Here is an 18,393-nt window from a genome sequence, read left to right as displayed (position 1 = left end):
TGGACAGTCCACTAGGTGGATTCCTGCAGAATACCTCGCCAGAGCAGAGGAACAATGTCCGGTTCAAGTGATGAGCCATCCCCCCCCCCCCCCACACTTTTTTTTTCTCTTCCATTTTAATGCTAAGCGTTTTTCCAGTGGCAGCTTGCACCTTCTAAAATCAGTCACGCACCACGGTTGACGACATAGCAAGCAGTGCCTCTTACGGAGAGGTATCTGTGCATGTGACCTTGACTCTTGCTCGAAGTGCGGCTCCCTTGAGAGAAAGGGTGCGCAGCATTTTCAAATTTCGACTGTTTTCGCGCCACACAACCTTTCGTACTTAGCGGACATGATCAACATTGCGTGATCTACAAGCCATGCTTGCTTGTGCAAACAAACAAGGATGTGCAATGCCAAATCCTGGTGAGGGGCCCTTTAAGCCACGGTTCAAATGTTCAACCAACAAATTATAAACGTCTTTTGGCATTGCATGGCACCTTGCCTTGCCTGCTTAATGAGAAGAAACAAAAACAAAAGCACACAATTTTTTGAAAGAGTTTATTTACAGGAACGTTCCCTATGTATGCGTGCATTTAAGCTCGCTTACCACATTATCATACTTAGCTTCTGCAACATGTCTACATTGAAGATGATTCCAAACAATTGGTATTTACAAACACACACTTAAATTACATTCTCGGCAGGCTGCCGAGATACACAATTACACAGGCATGCAAAATGGCAGGTACATGTAAGAAGAAAAATGGTCACAATGAAATGTACAAAATGTTCCGAACATTAATACATGGCTTCTGCCAAAGAACTGCATACCAGACTTACTACGGCGAAGTGTGGTGCCAGTATCAATTCACACACCGCTGCAAGGTACAGTGCTTCACAAAGTATGGAAATGACAGGTACGGTAGTACACATGGATTTGTATAAACTTCATCCTTCTGGGTTCAAGCAAACCAACTTCTTGCGTTGTCATGTTAAATTTCTTTTAAGGCAATTACTAGCCTCATTTACCTACTCATTTTATCACTGTATTCTTCTCTGAACATAACAAGTAAACATGGCCCCTGCAAGTATATCAAATAGTCGCCGATGGCAAACGTTGCTTCAGGAAAGATTCATATCTGGTAACATGCACACGAAGAAGTGCTCAGACTTATGTACGAGTCAAAATTGCATAACATAATGAAATGTCCTTGTAAAACACTCCACTGCTTTAAAACTTGTGCCACTAGCACACAACACAGCTGAAGTGCAAAGGATGATAAAAAAATCTGCAATTTGCTTTGTCAACAAAGGCATGCCAATCTGTAGCCATGCCAAATCCATGCACCTATAGTACTACCAATGATTTATGGTGGTTAAACAACTGCAGCACCAAACTCTCCTCTAGTAATTTTAGTAAGAAACTTTTTGGCTTCTACCAACAAATGATAGCAACAGTAAGGAGTGTATGAAATAAAGTTTTAAAAAGCAACAACAATCAATAAATCTGACACGATTCAGAAAGAGACAACAACCAGCCTTAGCGCGCCATAAAAACGAAACAGCTCATGCAAGATCACACACAACTTTCTATGCCAACGTCAGGAAAAAGTGCACAGTCTTTATTAGATGCCAATTCTCACAGACGCACAATAATGGTATTAACAACAAATCTACTAACAGGCTTTTAGTAATGCTATGCAATTCATAAAAAGTTGCTAAAAGATACACCACTGTTTAGTGGTTTTCTCGAGTTTCAATGGCTCAAGAAAAGACAAAAACGCTGCGATAGATAATGTTAAGTAATCAATAAAGTACGCAATTTAAATCACATATGTTTAGGTATATCTATTGGACAATAAGAGTCACAAAAGAGAGAGGCTCCCATTGATAACCACTGCTCGTTGTTGTTGGCTTGTACCTTCATTCCGGCTGACTCAGTAGCTAGATTGATCACCATTTATATTAGCCCATAATAAGGGAGATCAATTTTGCTCTTATGTAGAGTAGGGCGAAAATAAGCATTTCCTGTAAAGGAAATGATGTGCGTGCTCTTGAAATTGCAATTTACCGCTGTAACGGCCTTGTGCAATCATTAAAAAGCAGCTATTACAAGCACAGCTCGCAAGTTCTCAAGGTCTTAACCCCTGCGAAAATCAACACAGCTTAAGATATCGCAACATGAGAGCGAGAAAAGAACAGTGATCCAAGGGTTACTAAACCCCTCTGTGTATGTGATGCAAAGCACAATTATGAAAATCGAAGAAAAGAAATTAAAACGTGTGTGGTAAATGGGAATCGAGACTTTACACAGACTTTACACTCACAGAAGTGCACTGTAAACCAGTGAAGCTAAGTCTGGTTTTGTATAATCCGATCTGCGCGTCCACGGGCGGCACCTAATGAGCTTCCACGTAATACAAAGGAGTTCTCATAGGGGCTTTGCCTAGAATGACGAAAACACACTATGTGACCTGTGACTGAGCTCCTCAGGAGGGGGCATTGTCGAATTTCACAGCCAGTCTCGACCTGCGTGCCGGAGGCTTTGATTGGGAAGCAGCAGCGGGCACTGTGGCAGTAGAAGTCTGGTTAGGCTCGGTCTTCGCAGATTGCTGTTGTGTGCTTGCTGAAGGTGCGGCCACATCCGCTGCCTCTGGCTTCTTGGCAGATGATGACGCAGCAGACGGCTGCTTTGCAGGAGGAGCACTTAGGTCGAGATCAAGAAGCGTCGGTGGTGGCACTGCCCCCACCAGTGGGTCCTTTGCACCTTTCGCAGTTTCCTTTTTCTTTCTCGGGGAACTTGAACCAGCTGCTGCTGTAGCTGACTTGGGAGCAGGCTGCTTCCGCATGACCTGGAACAGACAATGGCAATTTTCACACTTGTGATGTGGCTACTGTGTGTATTACTTTTGCTATTTTGAACAGTTGTAAGCCTTGTCACTGCTGAGCTATAACATTGTCGGTGTGTTGTATGGAGAAGAATCTGCACTCAACAGCACAAATGCGCGCAAGGCTATTACTGCCGCAGCTAGGCATCCACAACATCCAGAAAAACGACCATTCCCACAATCGTTCGCAAACCTTTGACAGCATCTGCCACTGCCGTAGCTGTGGGAGAGCCTCACCTGAGTGGGCACAAAGACGCTGGCCGATGCCGAGAGCTGGTGCTCATGGAAGGTGGCTGGCCGTGGAAGACAAGGCTCAGACTGCTGTTCCGCGTGACGGCCACCGCCCCTCTGTGCCAGCTGCCTGTCCTTCTGTGGAGACCTGCCAGGAAGTTGGGGTCGCAGCAGAGCGTCCGGATGTGGCTGCCTGTGAAGCTGCTGCTGGTGTTGCTGGTACTGCACATGTAGGAATGAGACCCAACCACAAGGGCTTGCTGTAGTTGTGAAAAAATGTGTAGTTTTTTTTTTTTGAGAACTTCCAAGGCAGTGCATAGGGTACATTCCAAAAGTTTCAGACTGCTTAGGACAGTGACATAGGCAAGGTTGGAAGGTTTTACAAAAGGCGAGTAGCTGGCCAGGCAAGGCCTGAACAGCTACACTGACTTTCGAAATGGGAGCCTTTCAACACACTTACCAAGAGCATCGTAGGCCGTGGTGCAAAAACGTTGCGGGGATTGGGAAAGTAGGGGCGCTGTTGGTACTGCTCCTTGCCTGGGGATGTCGCCATGTACAAGGGTGTGCGGGTAAATGGTGCCGGCATCCTCGGCATTTGCCACGACAAGCCGTAGCTGGGCTGCAGGGGCTGCTCGGCTGGCGTGCTGTTCAGCGTCTCCATCAGGAGGCGGTTGCTCTCCACAAAGGAGTCCGGAATGAGAGATGCTTCACATGGGGGCGGCATCCGAAACTGTGTCCCCAAGCTGCCGGCACCACATAACGGTGGTGGTGGTGGGTTTCCGAAGGGAAGGGGCAAGCTGGGTCGCTGAGCTCGCACTGCGCAAACAACGGAGCTTTAAAGGCATGCTAAAGGTAGGCACGAAAGTCGGGACTTAAAGAGGCACGGAAGCACTTTCTGAACGCCAGCAACTACTCAGAGTAGCCGTGAAATTTCTCTCTCCCCCTTCCACCTGTAATGACATTGCAACATTTCTTTTTCTTTTGTCCTCTACAAGCGCCAGTAAAGGTTGTTGCTCAAAGAAAGAATGACAGCTTCACTAAAACATGCTTACCTGTTATAGGAGTCGGTTGCACCAGATGAGGGGCAGGCGTTTTCTTCTGCAATATATATAAAAAGAAATCATGGGCATAAGCTGCAATGCAATGAGCAGCCCGTGCATTACACTTTACACAGGAACCACAAAAAAAGCACAGGAACACTCAGAAAGTCAACAGCTACACCAAAACGAACCATGAAAGGAAATGTGGCCTCAAATGCAGAAAACGCAGAAATGCAAGTACCGTAAGAATGAATGCAAGCATGCATGTTCAATGTTTTTCTGCACAATTAAACTTTCTTTTTCATGGTTACACTGGTAGTTCCAGTTATTTGACATATTCAACACGCTCATTCCATTAACAATAGTTTTACGAAGAAATATCCTGTACATCTTCAGTACGGTGCCGTGCTAGTCATTCTAATACCACATTTAAATCTACTCGCAATTTCTTTGAATGCACAATTGTGTTATGGTCACTTCAGTTATATGGCAGGATGCTAACGAATATTTTCAACTTTCCATGAAACTATTTTTCACTTTTTTTCTCTAGAAGTGCCAAGGGAAACAGAACATGTGCACGATTTGCATAGTTATACTACATCTTCTTTTTTTTCTTTGCATAGTTATTAGCCCAAACTTGAGGACCGTCTCGTGAGGGATCTCTTCAAAAATTTTTGAGGGGTGGACATCTTGCGACCAGAAAGAAGAGAGGATTACGCACCTAAGCCTCTCTCTCCTTTCTTTTTACAATACGACTTCCTGCCGTTTTGAATTGTATGCTCACCAATTTTGGATTCTGGATGCATCAATGAAACTAATGTGAGTCAGCGATGCGCCCTACTGCAATTGCCAAACTTCACTGGGACAAAGAAATGCACATTGGTGATGCTGTCAAAATGCATGTGTAACATGGGCCAGCAATTTGAACCTGCACCAGCCAATAGGAGTGCTTGTGTGGCAGCAGTAACAAATCGCAATGCCATTTTCCCACTTTCAATCACTTCTTTGCTTTTATTTTTGCATGGCGAAATACGGCACTACAGCTATCTAAAGGTCAGACCTCTTCTCTTTGCGATGGTTCCTAAATGACGACCTTGCATCAATAAAACATTGCCACTGCGCAGTGCGACAGCACTTTTGAACGCCCAACTTTTTATCCAATTTTTGTCGACAGCACACCAGAAAAATGCGATTTCCTCAATTTTACATCACTTTTCTTTCTAATATTTCCCCACGTGATTAAAAAACACCCAAAGGCATTAAAAAGAAAAAAAAAACCCGAATAAGAAATTTTGACCAGTTAACTGTGCCGAGAACCCTGCTCAGAAACTATGTCTTGAATATGTAACAATAGGTTTTGCTCCAAACCCTAAATTTGCATTTCAGAATGCAGTGAGCTCAACTGTTATGTGCTCTGGAGAAAAGCCTCCTGAAAAGATCAAGTTGGAAATGAAGTTGCCATACATATGCATGCAATTTTCACAGGACTGGAGCCTCAATTCACTGACATCGAGATAATCAAGACTGAATTGAGTGAGGTTAGAGGGACACTAAAGGCAAATATTAAGTCAATGCGGACTGTTAAAGTACCATTCCAGAGACCTCACAATGCTACTTTCGTGCCAACAAAAGATTTCGCATAAGAGAAAATCGCATCTGAAGGGTCCACATAGCTTTAGTGCAATTCAAATCGCCTGCCCCCGAGTGGGGGAGCGGCGACGTTGCATATGCCATCCCTGCCCTTTACAACTGTCTGTGAGTAAAACGGTGCCCGACGGACTGCGTCAAGTTTTTATGCGCAAAACACAACCGTGCGACCATGGCGAAACTAAGCCAAGACAGAGCATTGGATTTGCCGCTGCAGCTGCTCTTGGTCAAGTGCCGTGGACCGTTCGGGCATCCCATGGCATCACGTGGATGTGGAAACCTCTGCTACTTGCAGTTTCTGGGAGTTTCGCGGGGAAACAAAACCAACACCCTATGGGATAAGGAAACTACTGAAACGTGAAGCCGCGGGTGGCGCACATATAGTTGAGTGAAAATGAAACCTTTCGACCGCCCATGTCGTTAAGAGTAACGTCAATGAGTTTTTTTTTTTCTAAACATCGAATAGCACCGGGCAAGTGCCATTTTATTCTGTCTTATGATGCAATGCAATCATCTTTTTATTATGAGAGGTTGAGTACTGGCGACAAATAAAATGAGGAGTGCCTTCATCATTGGGCTAGTACCAGGCGAGTCGCAAATCGTGTCCTACATTTACCTCAATTTCTCGAGTACTAAAACTGTGTTCACGATAATACTGATGACTTCCTCAAGCATTAATCTATCACTTAAGCTTGACTTACTATTTGCCTTTGGTGTCCCTTTAAAATACCTGAGAAACATAGCATGCGACACAATGTACAGTTTTGCCAAGAAGAATGACAGAAAGAAAAACGAAAAAAAAAAGAAAGCTTGGGGTGGGCGAATATCTGAATTTAATATTTGAGAATATCTGAGAATACAAATATAAAATTACCCATTGACTATTTGTATTCAAAAATGAACCATTCAATATTTTTGAACAATGGAAACTACCATCTGCTAAACAAAGTATTGCAAGTTATCAGAAGTTAAACAATGACAAAAGTTTCTGAAGGAATGCCAATACAAGATGGATAACGTAAGTTTTGTTTTTGGTCTCGCGATGGAAGCCTCGTGTAGCATTTATGTTTTATGGTACAACCAATGATGTTTTCCTTGCAATGGCCTGGGCCCTTTTGCATAAATTTACGGCGCACAAGTCCTTCAGCTCTCATTTTTTTTTCTTTTTCTGAACTTCGTGTCATTTTTTGCCTGCCGTTTATTAGCGTTTTTGTAAAACTCCATTTCACACAGTGGCCAATAATTCTTGGAAAGCTTGTTGCCGACCAGACTATAAAAATGTTGAAAGGCTATTTGTGCAATTTTTAACGACAATTAGTGATCTCGTGTTTAAAGCTTCCTTGTCCTTGATTGTAAGCTGTCTTCCTTGGGATTTGTCAATACAGGAATGGTACCCAATTATATATAAACAATTGCACCTGCTGTAAATACCTGTATGCGTCTGCCGTTTTGCTATTCCATATTCGTATTTGTATTCAATTTGTAATAGAAAAATTTCATATTCGTCTGCCTCTAGAAAAAATTATATATGAAAGGACGCACAGTGACAAAGGCAAGAGCCTGGTGGGCTGCATCCTGTAGTGCAGACTTCTGGTTGTCCATGCAGGCGCTGGCAAACTTTTTCCCATTCGGAAGGATGACAAAGGCCTTGAATTTCTTCGGAGGCTGCAAGGAATTCACCGACAATGCTAATGTGTTCGGGGTTGTGCGAGTATTTGAAGTTTGAACATGAAACACATAGTCTGTGCTGTCTCATCTGTACCATGTTTGAGAGTTTATTGTTTGAAATTTCAGAATATAAGGGGTAGCAACTGAAGTCTACAGTGAGAAAGACAGGTGCAAGAAGGTTGAGCCATAATAATGTGGTACAGAATGCCAGCGTGCGCGGTGCAGATCATGCCAAGAGCAATGCGTCAACGTGGCTCGTGGCGTCCCGAGATTTGCGTGTGTTGCATTGTGTGGTGCCGTAAATCTTGGAAGCCTTGGTCGACTGCGCTTAGCTGCCGCAGCTGGTGCCCACGAATGAAGCAAAAAAAGCGCACTTTTGCCAGAAAGGCGGAGCATTGACGGCGATAGCAAAGAGACAACTACAGGGAGTAAGGATCGTGCGCTCAGGAAAACATTAACAGATCTCACTCGATGAACACGCTCGCCTGCATTGTGACTTTACAGTAACAATGCCAGCGAGCGCTTCGCACTGTGTCTCGGAAACTTGAGATTACGTGACCATCTACACTAGACATGCAGGAAAAGCAAGATGCGCATGAATCCACCAACCACTTCTACTCTACCTCTGCACTTGCACGAAGAGATTACCTCCGACGCTGCGAGTTCACTCCCTCCCCATTGGTCCCTTGTGCAGAAGGAATCGTCAGCTTTCGTTTCTTTGACCACTGCGAGCTGCTGTGCAGCCACAACCTCTGCAAGTTTACCAATGCGTCCTGGCGGTGCGCTCTTTGATGGCAGTTTTGCCGCTCAAATTTTTCATACACAAGGAGGCTTGAAGTTTTGCCTTGGATTACATTTTTGTATTTTTTTGGTAGATTTACTAGCCATACAGGCTTGTAAATCTAGCAACGGTACATGCTTGAAATGGCCCTTAGTTAGTTAGATCAAACTCAGATCAAAACCGCATCACGAAATTACTTTGTTAAATCATTAAAAAGAATATGCGCTGTTGTCCCTCAATGCATCTGAGATCAGGAAATAAAAATATTTCGTTACATAGCGAATTTTGTTAAATCAAGGTCTGACTGTATTACTAGATGTTGTAATCAACCACTCTGTTAATTAACTTTTAAAGCTTTTGAGCATCACCGGTAAACTCCAAGACTCGATCACGTTGCTTTGATCTCATTTTTACGCACCTGTCCATCCATTCCAATGCAGAAGTGCTCTGGCTCTGCGCCCATGGACTCTTTCGTGCACTTCACCAATTCCTCGAGGATGCTGCAAAGACAAAGTCAATTTAAAGCGTAAATACCCAACCTCGCTCCTTTTAGGTTTTCAACACAAGATGCTGCATTGAACCACCTCCCAGGACTCAGCTTTGTAATCAGTTCCATTAATCTGTAGCAGGGAAGAAGTTTGGGCGTGTTGGTGGGATACATTCAGACTGGGATACATAGCGCAAAAAATGACACAGGGACAAGCAGAACACAGGACGAGCGCTCCCCTTTTGCTAAGCGCTCGTCCTGTGTTCTGCTTGTCCCTGTGTCATTTTTTGCGCTATGTATCCCAGCCATTAATCTGTACCCGTCAATGGTGCATGCACAATCTTCATTTTCCTTTACATTTTTACAGCTTACATTTAACCTAGCGGCCGATAAGTGTGCATTAAAATGGTCACAGAACAACCTCTTTGGCAGTACCACTTTGTTCTTTTAAAAGAGATATGCATCTTATTTTATTTTTATTTGATCTAAAACCAGTCCTCAATTCTTTTTTTTTATTTTTAGTATTAAAGGAATGAAGTTCTGCCCAAGATTTCTTCTGTGACTTCAACAAGTAGGCACCCTGCTGGTGTTGTTCCACTGGTGCTTATGAATACTGTATTTTTTCTTGTATAACCCACACCTCCCACAGCACAACCCAGAGAGAAAAAAACCTTGTATAGCCTGCAGCAATAACTACATACAATGCTCACATCTATGAACAAACACTGCATTCGCGGTTGCACAACTCGTCCACATCGTATCTTTGGCCAGCGGCTCTGTTCCCCCTCTCTTCAGTGATGCTGACAATTTTCAGCTTCGGCTGCGTTGTAAGTGCAGCTCACCGTGGTCCAAGTTCTAGTTTGCCTGTGCCACATGCACTTTTTGCTTAATACTAAATGTAAAATGGCGACCCGTAAAGAGAATGGGTGACCATGAAGAAGGGTCTTCAACACGCAGGGCTGGAGATAGGGTGAGCTTCCCTAGGATATACCGAAACAATGAATGGGGGAGAACTTTGCCTTGAGGTGTGGTGTCACGGCAGCTTGGTGTGGGCTGCCGTGAAGCCATAACTCAATGTGAAAATTGCGTGTAACCTGCAGCCCCACTTTACTGTAAAATGTTTTGAACTTTTGGTGTGGGTTAAAATACAATACATGGCGCTGATAAGCGCTCTGCATAAGTTATAATTCCAAATTTGTGGCAGATGCTTGGTGCAATAGATACAGAAGCCACATGGACAAAGTAGTACTGTGGTTTCTGCATCTGTACTGCGTGGAGCATCTGCCATGGACTCACTGATCTGTTCCATACGTAGCAGCTAACGCTGTTTGTTATTGCGCAACTAAAAAGTGCAATAACTAAAGCTGGGTGGCGACGCCTCGTTGAAGTTCCCGCACCATCTCGCTATGACGTCATGGATTTTGCCAGCGTTTTGCAGGGCCTAGTTAATTCTTTAGCGATAAAGATAGACTACATAGCGTCCTAAAGGAGCCAACGATCAAATATGACGAGTTTCAGGAACTTTTGCTAAGGCAACCCGGCGTCAGTACGAGAAAATACTTTGGAATCCCTGACATCACAGTGCCGTGCCGGCGTTGAGGACTCAGCGCGAGATTCAAAAATTGAAACTTTGTCCATCATTTTCTCTTCTAACAAGCAACCTATTATTTCGAAATTAACGACAACAAAGCTTTATCTGTCTAAACTGATTTAGTGTTTTGCTTTAGTGTCCCTTTAAAGGGCCCCTAAACCAACCTGAGCTCAAAAATGAGTTACATTGTGGCCAATATGTGGTCTGCAATGAACATATGTAGACAAAAGAATTTTTTTTAATGATGCAGTAACAGCAAAGTTATAGGCATTTGATGAAGCACTATGCGATGGCCACGGTTTCTCCCTCTCGCTTTTGTTGCCCTCTCCTCCTTCGCCACACACTCCCACCAACTCCATGCAGTGCATCAAAAGCTACACGTCGCATCGGCACAACAGAAGGCTCCTGCAATGTCCGTCCCCAATTGCCTTTTGGGGGTTGCTGACTGAATGGAAGCTTTACAAAAGGTTCAGTGGCATTACAATGGGCGAGCCCCCCTCCATTTTCAGAATGCATAGTTGGCTCTCGTCGTGTAGGTGCTGTTGTCCCCTGCTGACCGACCAACGAATGCACTTTTACCCTAGTGACGTCACATGCAGCACCATTTAACGAGTGGAGCGGCACATTCCTGTGACCACTGGCCGCAGAGCACCGCGTGTAGTCCTGACCAAAACATAGTACGTCGTATACTGGAAGCGCTAAGGCAAACAAATTATACACAAGTTGTTGCAACACATCAAGTACGTAGTTGTTCTTAAGAGTGTGTCACAGATCAAGGACAAATGCATTGTAGGAACACACAGAATTAAACTTTTATCACCACACTACTTGGGAAGCTTCCACAGTGTTGCCTTCTAAGTATGAAACAGAGTGTAAGTGCTGTCGGAACAGCAGACATACCTCGCTGATGACGGAACCACTGGAATGCCTGAGCCTTCCTCCACCTGGTTCTTTACTCCTGCAAGCAGTAAAGCAGAATAAGAAACCCACACATTCTCAAGCTCTAAATAGAAAATAACTGCTTTCCAACTGCTTAAGATGGTGTATGCAGCTTGACCATTACCTATGTAGTCTGCTCCCTCTTAGCTGACATTGACTCAGCTGATCAAACCCAGTCCAACTCCGTCTGTTGTTTCCCACTCTTAGGTTTAGCAAAGAACAAATGTTCCATGACCAAGCCCACATTCGGAATTAGGTCCCCTTGGCAGTAACCTTTCAATGGGGCACTGACTAAGCTCATGTTTGAGTCGCAGTTGTTGTTATTTGGAAATGCAATAATCTCCACACCTTTGAAGAGCTCGTCCAGTGAGAGGGGAGTGCCCTGGTGCTGTGAGGAAGGGGATGCCTTCTGAGCAGCTGGCAGGGTACTGGGCATGGGGGCCGCCGCCGCCTTCTGCAACCCCAGCCACAAGGAGGCAAAGTCTGACGTGCTTTCGCCGGTTGACTCGGGAGCTGGGGATGACTGCAAGCAAATGAAGGGGCCAAATTAGTCGTAAGAGCTTTAGCTATTAATTACAGTTGAATCTCGGTAGAACAAACACTGACATAACAAATTATCGGATGAAATGATCTCCCTTTACGGTCAGTTGCCACTGACGACAACTGCATGTGAAGTCAATCTGCTAACCTGTTAAAACCAATCTGCCAAGTATTACAAGGTTGCATTTAACAAAGGTAGACAACACTGTTAATTATGCTGAACCAACTAGCCCGCTGCAAATTTTCCTGAATGACAAAGATAGGTCCTTCTATAGAAACACTGCCCAGCCTTTCTGACACACCTTATCCCTGTTTGTAACTTTTACACCGCGAATGAGAGAGAGAAGAAAGAATATAAAACATTTCTTGCCAATATTAGTGTGCGATGGACATGTGCTTATAATGAACATCAGATATAATGAGGTTCAACTGTAGTTGTGCACTGATGAGTGTTTCTGCCTCCTGCTTCCATAATGCAGCCACCACGGTCAGGAATTCAACCCAGAACCTCATTCACAGCAGGACACCATAACCCCAGAGCCACTGCAGTAGGCATGCCAATTATCGTGTGCGCATTTATACCAACTACAAGACACAATAGAGGGAAACAACGCAATGAACTATGGCACGGAAAATGATAGGGTGAAGTCTACTTACAGACAAGAAGACAGCAGAAAGGATTAAGAAGCACATGCAGCTACCTGATGATATGGTTGAGGTTCAAGAGAAGGAGGTGGAGTTTGGCCGTCATGAAATTTGCAGAGTAGATAACATGTAATCAATCAGAGTAATACAATGAGTGCCAAAGGAAGAAAAATGCAATTGATGATGACACAAGACTAGCTGGTGCGACAAGGTTAGGAAACTTGCAAGCATAGAACAGAGTCAGCTGACACAAGATGTAGGTGATTCAGTCACTGAAAGAGGCTTTTGTCCTGCAGTGGGCATAAAAATGGGCTGATGCTGATAAAGAAACACCAAACTAGGTAAGGTTGATAAAGTGTCCTATCAAAACTTTGTCAGCAACTCTTTGGCACAAGACAGTCAACCTTCACCTCAAGCACACCCTTTCCACTATGCCATGCTACCTCTCACCACATTGGTGGTCATGTTGGTTTTAAAGTGCCACGCTGTCACACCAACTCGTACTTTCATTCATTCATGTCGAATACATCAACATAATAGAATCCTGTTTCTGCCTGCATCACCAGCAACCTGGATCAACCTGCGTTCATGACTTACGTCGATAGCAATGCACCACAAAAGATGGTGGGCGTGAACAATGGTCGTCCCGTACACTCGTTTATGTTGTCGAGGCGGTTTGTAATCTTTCTAAGTGCTGTGTGACTGCTGCGAACAGATTTGAGTTGATTTGGTACGAGGCTGGGTGAGGGAACAAACGCAGGTTAATGACATCTTAGTTGAAATCAAGAAAAAGAAATGGGCATGGGCAGGACATGTAATGAGGAGGGAAGATAACCGATGGTCATTAAGGGTTACGGACTGGATTCCAAGGGAAGGGAAGCGTAGCAGGGGGCGGCAGAAAGTTAGGTGGGCGGATGACATTAAGAAGTTTGCAGGGACAACATGGCCACAATTAGTACATGACCGGGGTAGTTGGAGAAGTATGGGAGAGGCCTTTGCCCTGCAGTGGGCGTAACCAGGCTGATGATGATGATGATGATGGTACGAGACTGCTTTAGTGACTCACACCTGCCGACACAGCTCCAATTAGGCCTAATGAGCTGGACAAATCGATCACAACAAAACTTTGCCGCTGGCTAATATGATAATGAGCCACAAACCATCGCAGAAAGCTTGATGCTAATATACTCCTACAGGAGGCTCATCAATGATTGGTCGAGAGATCACACAAACAAATTAGGTTGACTGTTGAAGGGGTGTTCGGTATTTGAGTCCATGGGCAGCCAATCGGCAACTACGACGAGCACTTGTGCAAGCTTATCCAATATGATCTGTGTGCCTTCCAGGGGCTGATCGGCCCTACTTTCACACATGCTTCCGGGCTTTCCATGTGTCCTGCTTTTGTTGTTCTCTCTGTCTGCGTCGCATTAATTGTTTCGTTCGGTCCCACTGACCTGGCTTAACCTTATACCTGAAAATATTGCGCGCCATGGGAACACTGCGCACATCAAGGCGCCAACCACAGCTGGGTTTTTTGCTGATTATCCGAAAAATCAAATAGCAGATATTCTATTCATGAATAGAATATTCCGAGTATTTGCACACCCCTAATGATTATAAGAACTTGCATGTTTCGTTTATGTCAATTTCGAATTGATGATGTGGAGCCTGATGATGGCTTACCTTTTGTGCCTCAAATGGAGAGTTTGGAGAATGATGGAATCGGTTTTTTGCTTGTCGACGTTGCGGTGACAAGTCCTGCCAGCCGTTATCCGTGCTCGCATGAGTAGCCCGTGGTTGAGCCGAGCTGGTTCTGACCTTGTTGCCAACAAGCTGCGCCAGACAAAGGGAAGTCGACCAAAACATCCTATAGTGGTGCTTTCGACGGTGGATTCATTTATTCATGGGGTTAAATCTCTCAAAGCAACAGCGCAGCTATGGAGGACAGTGTAGACGTCACTCTAGATTAATTTTTACCGACTGGGTTTTCTTAAGTGTGCACCCAAATCCACGTACATGAGAATTTTTGCATTGCCCCGCCTCCTGGAATATGGCCATGGGAGCTGGGAATCGAACCCATGACCCAGTGTTTAGCAACATAACACTATTGACACTGAGCCACATTTTATTCCCTTACAAGTATGAAAGTAGCTGGGGATTGCATTATAATCAGGTGCAGACTTAGTGCCTCACAGCTGTGCTGCCCGTTTGCACACACACATACATTACCATGATGGGAACCAGGCACTGTCTCACCAGTGAGTACGAATCCGCTTGCTGTTGACGGCGTGCGGGCACCTGGTAGAGTTGCTGGCTCCGCTGCCCTCGGCTGCCGTGCGAGAGGTTCACCAGGAACAGAGTGGAGAGTCGATAGCCATGGTGTTCCGAGCACCGCAGGGGCAAGCCACCGGCAAACGGCTCGTCAAACACCACTTCACACATCTGTGGCTCATTATTCTCCACTATAGGAATCAGAAAGTGAGATGCTGTTAGAAGCTGGAACTTTCAGTGTCCGAAGTTAATTTGAGTTTTGGTGGAAAGGAAGTGTCAAGACCAAAGGCTACATGAGCCCGACAGTGTCCTAAAGACCTCCAACTTGGCACCGTTACACAGGCGTGACAGGATCAGTGAAAAAAAAAGCTATTGTACTGTAAGCCGAACTCTAAAGGCGCAATTGCATGCACGTAATTTTCGAGCGTCAGGTTTTACTGTTGTGGAAAGCACTACGTCACTGTCGCTTGTAACATTGCTGTTTTTTAGCCAGGCAGGTAATTTTACATGTTGCCTGCAAGTCCGCATAGCGATTTCCGCCAGAGACAGCATGATTACGCAACAGCATGGCAGCAACCAGTCTGCCCGCTTCAATCTGAATTGGCTCATGCAATTTCCTGTTTGCCATAACAGCAATAAGCAACAAGTAAATAGCAAAATTAGCCATCACTTTGTCTTATCTCAAGCTAAGGACAAAGTACAGGCATTGTCTCGTCATTATTATTAAGATTGTTTTTTTTTTATCCCGCTGGCCTCAGACGCGACTGAGAACTGCGAAAATGTTTTGAGTTTCGCTCACCAGAAGGCGCCACGACATTTCACGCTGGTGGCTGGTGGAATGGATTTCCAATGGCGATGACAGAATACTTAAGCTGGTTTAATAAAGCTTGACTACAGCATTTGCCTTGTGGCAAGTTTGCGATTTCTGTAAATGCACACAAACATATTTATTTGGACTACAATGTAAATTTGTTAGTGCTTTTTTTTGTGATGTCGGGTTGCTCCGCACCATGACGCGACCGGCAGACCCCGTCGTGTCGTTTGAATACTATGTGCATGTGGTTGCCACTTAAAATTGAAAAAACTTCATAGAGCATGCATATTGATAAGAAGTACCAACACAAAGGAGAAGGCAAATAAGTACAGTCAAGATGAACATACTCACACAGTTTCATGCAATGATGCCATCGATTATCGATCTTACATAGTCTTTGTATTTACACCACTACCACTGAACACTCATGCCAAATCTCTTACCTTCAGTGGCTACTTTTAACCCTTTCAGTGCTGGGTTTTTCTATTGGATATTATCAAATGAACACAATGGTTTATTTTTGGTTGTTCTGAGTGGAAAAAATTAAACAGATAACGTTAAGTGCACTCGTATCGTCCTGACGTTCCTGTCTTTGTTTTCTATCACCTACCTAGTTTTGTTCTGATGCGCAAACTCTTGTGTCAGAGACCACCCCCCCCAGCAAATGATGGGAAGATGGAGGGAGGGAGGCTGCTGCTAAACCATAGGACAGATGGAAGAAACACACAAGAGTGGTCTTTGCACTATGGTTTTGCAGGAGTTCCGACAAACTTTTCCGATGAATCATAGAATGACCTATTAAAAATGTCTCGCAAACCTCATGCCACACAAATTTTTCTCATCCTTCAACTATAACAGGGTGTCTACCAAGTTGACATTTCCAAATTCCCTGAGTTTTCCAGGTTTTCCCTAAGTGCCTTAGCAAAATTCCCTGAGTGATACAGAACTATGTTATTGTCAAGACGGGCTGAAACCATATTGCCCGATGCTGTCACTCTCTAGTAAGCATACAAAAAAAAAAACATACTTAATTCAATTTGAATACTAAGGAGTAGTGTTTATGTTATTTAAAAAGAGAATAGAAGGGAGGGGTTAGTAAAATGCACAGCAAATAAAATGTCTTAAAAAAAAATTGCAAATGGAGTAGGACATTCTCAAATACAAATAAAAAGGAGATGCATGCAGAAGCAAATATTTTCGAATATGAGCTATTTCTATCAACTGATACCAAGCTCAGTGGTATGAGGCCCAAACTTTGTCACAATTGAGATTCTCTCTCAACAGCTTGTAAGTTCTTGCAACATCAACTGTCCTGACATACTCTCAGCCCGTGCACGATGCCTCAGTGTTGTGTTTCACTGCTTTAAAGAGGTTATTTTGGTTTGGATGAGGGACACCTGCATCTCGGCATCAGCCAACACTTTGTTTTACTGCGAAAGCAATACTACGCCAGGTCTAACCGCTCGTCGCATATGCCGTGGCCTCCCCAGAGCCGGCGCTGCGCTTAGCAGGTGGTGTGACGTCAGCTCTCTCCGTTGTTATGACGACGCGTGATGTCAGCTTGCTCCCCGCCGCAGCTAGAAGGGAGCCACTCGTCGTGTGTGCCGTGGCCCCCGAGCCGGCGCCGCGCCTAGCAGGTGGTCTCTCCGTTGATATGACGAACTCCTCGCCTTGTGCTTGCTCTGTGGCGGCTTCACTGGAATATATAGTGGTGCGCTACGCGTTGGTTGATCAGTCTCGCCATGGAAGTTACCGACGAAGAGTCTATATCTGAATCTAGCTGCTCTACTGCTTCGGAACAGTTAAATTCTAAGGCGAAAGCTAAGTAAGCTAGGAAGAATGAGAGAAAGAGGTTGCAACATGCCCAGGAAACAGAGGAACAACGAGAAGAATGATTGCGAAAATGACGAGAAGCCGAAGCAGCTAAGCGAGCCGCTTTAGAAGGTGAGTCTAGCCGTGCTAGGCGGAATGAAACTATGAGACGACAATGTGCCAAGGAAACAGAAGAACAATGGGCCGAATGCCTTGAAAAGCGGAGGAGGAAAAATGTGTGTGTTTCTACTGAAGAACCTGTGTAAATAAGTGACTACATCAAACGAGTGGCTCAGTTTGCATCAGCTACATGCGAATTCCATCGCCGCTTCACCGAGAACCCGTTTGGAAGTGTGTGTGTTGTGTATGTAATCGACTGTGGCATAAGCGGAACATGTATGTGACTCCTCATGAAGCCCTCCCAGATTGGACTGAAATGACTATAGAAACTGTCAAGGTGGGCTTTCGCAGTTCAACCAGGTTTAACCAGAGATAAACCAGAGCCAATTTTCTTGAGCTCAAGCTCCTTCAAAATGGCGGCAGCGTGCTTCCTTTCCCGTTCATTCCTCAATGTGCAGGTCCTTTCTGTTCTTGTCCTCCTTCCGCCACTCGTTCATCCCATGGACCATTTGAAGCATCTTCTTGGTCAGTTTCACAGTCCACGTCCGATTTTTCGAACTCCCTAGGGGGCACGAAAACGTCCAAAAAATGGGCCAGTTGGAAAAAATAAGTGCATGTCATTTGCTGCCCTTAAGAGCTCAAACCACCACAGGCATATTCGAAAACACTCTGAAGGCCTGTCGGTAAACGTATTAGGCAAATCGGTGCTTGTACTATGACAGGAAATACCGGGTGCACGCGTGTATAATTAAGGAATACATACTGTGTCCCGTAGCAATAGCCCCTTCCCAGGCTTGTTATGCTTCACTGCAATACTTTTGTGTATGCTTCACCAAGTAACATTTCTGTACAGAGGCGAAGCTGAATTTCGGGAACCGGCATTATAACACTCACCGTGTTTTCCAAGCTTTTAAGTCAATCGCAAGGACCACAAAGG

At 44.6% G+C, this 18,393-nt stretch overlaps 1 protein-coding gene across 2 annotated transcripts in view; it reads right to left on the bottom strand.

Annotated features, from left to right (window-relative positions):
• Positions 1-523: 523 nt before the first annotated feature.
• pcm (5'-3' exoribonuclease pacman) overlaps positions 524-18,393 on the bottom strand; it is an 89,429-nt gene continuing 71,559 nt past the window's right edge. The window contains exons 30-39 of one of the 2 annotated variants that reach the window (XM_075686027.1): positions 14,696-14,901; positions 14,123-14,272; positions 11,603-11,777; positions 11,216-11,273; positions 8,656-8,737; positions 7,331-7,453; positions 4,154-4,199; positions 3,562-3,917; positions 3,108-3,323; positions 524-2,834 (exon numbers count right to left, since the gene is read on the bottom strand). In XM_075686027.1, the coding sequence (XP_075542142.1) occupies positions 2,472-2,834; positions 3,108-3,323; positions 3,562-3,917; positions 4,154-4,199; positions 7,331-7,453; positions 8,656-8,737; positions 11,216-11,273; positions 11,603-11,777; positions 14,123-14,272; positions 14,696-14,901 (1,775 nt within the window). In that variant the 3' untranslated portion in view covers positions 524-2,471. The remainder of the gene's footprint in view (positions 2,835-3,107; positions 3,324-3,561; positions 3,918-4,153; positions 4,200-7,330; positions 7,454-8,655; positions 8,738-11,215; positions 11,274-11,602; positions 11,778-14,122; positions 14,273-14,695; positions 14,902-18,393) is intronic. The other variant, XM_075686028.1, reaches the window with a different exon arrangement.

Source organism: Dermacentor variabilis, chromosome 3 (genome assembly GCF_050947875.1).
Source record: "Dermacentor variabilis isolate Ectoservices chromosome 3, ASM5094787v1, whole genome shotgun sequence".
NCBI classification, from domain to species: domain Eukaryota; kingdom Metazoa; phylum Arthropoda; class Arachnida; order Ixodida; family Ixodidae; genus Dermacentor; species Dermacentor variabilis.
This window is presented reverse-complemented; position numbering and strand designations above follow the sequence as displayed.